General features: G+C 33.5%; 2 protein-coding genes across 2 annotated transcripts; one reads left to right on the forward strand and one right to left on the reverse strand.

Moving 5' to 3' along the window:
• The first annotated feature begins 305 nt into the window (after window positions 1-305).
• On the forward strand, window positions 306-1,595 carry LOC145011486 (mediator of RNA polymerase II transcription subunit-like protein). Its single transcript, XM_078970217.1, has 4 exons — window positions 306-445; window positions 813-1,012; window positions 1,111-1,223; window positions 1,314-1,595. Exons 2-4 carry the CDS (start codon window positions 832-834, stop codon window positions 1,446-1,448), a joined length of 429 nt encoding a protein of 142 aa, XP_078826343.1. The 5' UTR covers window positions 306-445; window positions 813-831; the 3' UTR covers window positions 1,449-1,595.
• A 228-nt stretch (window positions 1,596-1,823) lies between these two features.
• Window positions 1,824-3,489, reverse strand: U1A (spliceosomal protein U1A). Its single transcript, XM_078972066.1, has 5 exons — window positions 3,326-3,489; window positions 2,989-3,161; window positions 2,488-2,581; window positions 2,329-2,408; window positions 1,824-2,223 (listed from the first exon to the last, which is right to left on the reverse strand). The coding sequence occupies exons 1-5, from the start codon at window positions 3,408-3,410 to the stop codon at window positions 1,927-1,929; spliced, it is 729 nt and encodes a 242-aa protein (XP_078828192.1). The 5' UTR covers window positions 3,411-3,489; the 3' UTR covers window positions 1,824-1,926.
• Window positions 3,490-4,590: the final 1,101 nt, after the last annotated feature.

The raw sequence follows: 4,590 nt of genomic DNA on the forward strand, positions 1-4,590 counted from the left end.
TTAAATAAATTCATGAAGAAACATTACCTTCTTCACCAAAATGAAAGATACCGTTTGTGTTTCTTCTATTGAAAAGATAGCAAGCAAGAAGCAAATCTCACTGCACCATCTCTCTTTTTTTTTTTTTTTTTTTTTTTTTTTTTTTTTTTGGAGGTATAACTTTTGTCTCGGAATCTGAATAAAGTAAACTTTAGGACATAAATGTGAAAACTAATGTACAAGGGGATAAAAATGAAAAAGTTTGAAACAGAGCTTACAGTAAAGTTCTTCCTCACCCGTCACTCCAACAGACCCATCAAAAGGAATCGCTACCGCAGCACTGTCCACCGGCGATCCTGCTCTCCGGTCGCATACTTCATCCAGAGCTTCACAAGGAAACGCCACCGAAGAACCGTCCTCCGGCGATCCATCTCTCCGGTGGCTCACTTCATCCAGAGCATCACGAGTAATACTCTTGTAATTTTTAATTTTTTTTCTCGATTATCTAAGAAATTTGTGGTTTAGAAATTGGTAAATCAGTTTGTAATTGCGTCAGCATATAAATTTTAGGTCTAATTTACTAAAATTAAATCTATGGGAATTTTTGTTATGAAACCTTAAAGTTTTAAAGAACAATACCGATGTTCTTGAAAAGAAGTCGGATTTTGAACAATCAAGCCATAACCTAGACAAAGAACCAGATATGTAGAAAGAATACATTTTTATGACCCTGAGAATCTCTGCATCTAGGTTTTCTGAAAGGTTGTCGAACTCTATAATTTCAAATTGACACCATTAATCAGATGAATTTTCACTTCCTTGGTTCATTCTAGGGCAATCTAGGAGATAGAAATGGCTGGTGATGAGCAGCAGCAACATCCACATGATAATCAAATGCATTCTCCTTCACATCCATCTCCAGCAAAGGATGATATGATAGGATATGTGATGGCATTGGAGGCTGCTTTACTCCCATGTCTTCCTGCAAGAGAGCTTCAAGCAATTGATCGATCTCCCCACCCTTCACATCAGAGTAAGCTTTTTCTCTTTCTTTTTATCATCATCATGGAACATTTTCATTAGCTTCTTTTTGGAATCAATATGAATGAAGAAGTTTTCTTTTTGTGTTAGTTGATGTGGAGAGACATGCTAGAGATTTCATGGAGGCTGCCAAAAAACTCCAACTTTACTTTATCAGTCTGCAGCGTGAAGATCAGCCAACCAAAGAAGAAATCTTGCAAAAGGTAGTTTTACTACTCCATTTGATTTTGTTTTTAATGTTTTAAAAAAAATTAAGGAAGACATGAGCAATATCTAATAAAATTGCATTACAGGATATTGCAATGATGGAAGAAGAACTGAAAACAAAGACCCAACTTATCAAGAAACAAGAAAGATGGATCCAGGGTTGGAGAAAGGAGTTAAAAGACCAATTGGAGAAGCACAATACTGAATTAGAAAGGGTTTAGATGTGTATTTACTTCTTTAAATTCCTTCTTTTGATTATCTAAATAGCTACTAGTAGTAACTTTTTTTTTTTTTTTTTTTTTTTTTGTTTATTTTGGCTTTGTAAACGCTTCTTGAATCACACAGGACTTTCAAACCTTTCTTGAAGATATGCGAGCTTTCAAACTATAACAATTGATTGAAACAACGATTATATAAAACACAAACAATTATATCAATGAACAAAGTTTCAAAATACTTTGCTATTATATATATATATATATATATATATATATATATATATATATATATTTTATCAAATTACTTTTTTGTTGGAGAACGCACAAGATAATGGGATTTTCGACATTGTTGAATCTTTTTTGAATAAAAAATAAATCTTCCAAATAATAAAAGTAGCATATAAAGTAGTAAAATTGACTACAAAATCTAGAATACACTTTTGAGTTCAAAGTTGAAACACAAGCAAATGTGGCTACTACTCTATTTCTTAGCATAGGTGATGAACATAGGGCTATCAGGATTAATCTTAAATCCTTGAAGACTTTGCATGGCAACAGTCGCTTGCATCTCATCTCCATACTCTATAAAAGCAATCCCTGGTTTTGCTTCCACCATTCTTACTTCTTTGAATCCTTGATGTTGCCCAAACAACATTTGCAGCATCATGGATGATGTTTGATGAGGCAGTTTTTGGACAAACAAGATGCTGTTTGGTGGGGCCGGTGCCTCTGGCATCCCGGATTTTGCCCCACCACCCATGTATGGTATTTGTGATAACTGCATCAAAACAAAACAAACCAAACCAAACATATTCATTCATTCATATATAACATTAATAAATAAATCCATCAAGTTAATGAAATGAATGAAACATATGCTTACAGGAGGAGGACCACCATAACCTTGATTTACACCAATTGCAGCTTGATTACCATCGTGTTGCCCTTTGCGTTTCTTCCCTCCTATTGCATGAAAAAAAAAAAAAGTAAAAAAAAAAATATGGAATTGACAGATGTAAAAAAAAAAAAATCATGTTTTTACCTTTTTCTTCATGCCTCTTTCGTCTTTCACGAGGTACGAAAGTCCCATCTGATTTTGCAATCACGTCTGATTTTGTTTTAGCATATTGTATTCTCTGTGTGATCATTTAGACAATTAAAAAAAATAAAATCTTTAGTTTTCGTATTATGGTTATGATCACCGCTTCTCTCATTGGTTTAACATCCATATAACAGACACAGAAAGTAAGAACTGGATTGTAGAACTTCTGTAAGTATACTGTCTCCCTAAGAGCATTTGGTATAGATAAAATGGATTCGGACTCTACCTCCTAAATACACTCATTTTTGCTGAATTTTACAATGAATATGCTTGAGAGTTTGAAGATACAACAGGATGAGAAGAATACAGGTGACTAACAAATGAAAAGAAGTGTTTTCTAAACTTAGAAATTTAGCTTGGTTTGTAGATACAGGTTAAGCATGAGGTACTGTGTTGTGATAAATAATGAAGAAGAGATAAAAGCAATTGAATTCAACACACCATGGGTTTGTCGTAGAATGGAAAACCCTGCATCTGTTTGAGAGCACTGGTGGCAGATGAAACATCCTCAAAAACAACCCACGCTTGACCCTTGTGTTTTAGGGTTTTAAACGCGAGTATCTCCAGGATTTTGCCGAATTGTGAGAACACCGCTTGCAGCGATTTCTTTAACTCTGGAAAAACAATTGCTCGTATTTAGGTCATGAACAACTAAAATGTATGAAAACGCACCAATTTTCATGCATTAAGTTAGAAAAAAAAAGGTTTTATAAGGAGATTAGGAGAACAAATAGGGCAAACGGAATATTAGTGAATGGACAAAAAGAATAGCGAATACCATCAAGCTTTGTTTTCTCGTTCAAATTGTTGATGTATATGGTGTTATTCGCTGGAATGTCGCCGCCGACCGCCATCTCCGCCATCTTTCTCTTTCGATCGTAGAGGAATTAGGACAGTGATGTGAAGAAGAGGTTTCTTCCACTTCGAAGTTTCAAGTTTCTTAGTTCCAGACAATTCAAGAAATAAATAAGGCCCAAACTCGAACGGTAAATTAGTAACAGACTAGGTCCATTGGGCCCAGTACGCAATGATCCACGTCTAAAGACACAAAGACACTCATATTAACCGAGAGATGCAAAATAAATAAATAAATAAAAAGATTTATAAGGGTAATTATGTTTCAAAATCATTCAAAATAATTATAATAATTTAAAAAATACCATCAAAGTAAAACTTTTGTACAAAAAACACCAATGAACTACATAATTTATTCAAATTTCACCTAATGGTAATTGACAATTACCGGTAAAAAATAATTAAAAGGAAAAAAAACCAAGAGGGAATTAGTCAAAAAGATAACTATTTTTCAAAATCGTTCAAAAAACATCATTCATATTTTGTATGTTCAAAAAACATCAACAAAGCTATATATTTTGTTCAAATATTACTCATTGGTAGTCATCTCTTATAGGTTAAAGGATGACTTAACCTAACTATTATGACATGTCATAATAATTAGTGATAGGATATTAATTGATATATTCATCATTTATAAATTGATTTAGGATTTCTTTATGAACGAATGACTTCTCCTCTGATTGCTCATTTTCTTCTAAATTGATGATCTCCAACTCAATCTCACACATTTTAAAGACATATTATAAGGCCACACCTTATGATTTGATGAGTCAAACACTCTATACGTTGACTGCCAGCGCCAACACAAGCATTAACACTAACATCAACGTCTCAAGCCTTATCAGCGGCAGCGTGTACTTAGTAATCTAATGTAACATTTGTATATTAGGTAATTATACATATATGTATAGAATAGATAATAGATCTGAAATCTTGGTGATAAAGATCAGTTCTTAGTATAAATTAGATACAACCCATTGAAGGGATATACTAATATAGTTTAGTATATATTCAACATTAGGGTGAAACTCTAATGTAATCGTCATGGTGACCATATTTGTGACAACCCGTTTTCTTGGTGAAAACTATTGGATTTGGTGTCTAAGCTCATAACTATAACTGGGATGTACTTGATCCGATAGTAGCATGGTCCTTTTGAGTTGCCTTCACCAGTGCAATTTGATA

The sequence above is a fragment of the Lactuca saligna genome, chromosome 8 (assembly GCF_052625555.1).
Source record: "Lactuca saligna cultivar CGN05327 chromosome 8, ASM5262555v1, whole genome shotgun sequence".
In the NCBI taxonomy this organism is placed as follows: Eukaryota; Viridiplantae; Streptophyta; class Magnoliopsida; order Asterales; family Asteraceae; genus Lactuca; species Lactuca saligna.

Coding starts and splice junctions, on each gene's coding strand:
- LOC145011486 (XM_078970217.1), top strand. CDS start 832: ATGGCTGGTGATGAGCAGCAGCAACATCCACATGATAATCAAATGCAT. Junction 1,013..1,110: donor TCCCCACCCTTCACATCAGA/GTAAGCTTTTTC, acceptor TTTTTGTGTTAG/TTGATGTGGAGAGACATGCT. Junction 1,224..1,313: donor AAGAAGAAATCTTGCAAAAG/GTAGTTTTACTA, acceptor ATTGCATTACAG/GATATTGCAATGATGGAAGA.
- U1A (XM_078972066.1), bottom strand. CDS start 3,410: ATGGCGGAGATGGCGGTCGGCGGCGACATTCCAGCGAATAACACCATA. Junction 2,582..2,988: donor CATTCTACGACAAACCCATG/GTGTGTTGAATT, acceptor ATGATCACACAG/AGAATACAATATGCTAAAAC. Junction 2,224..2,328: donor GTTATGGTGGTCCTCCTCCT/GTAAGCATATGT, acceptor GTTTTGATGCAG/TTATCACAAATACCATACAT.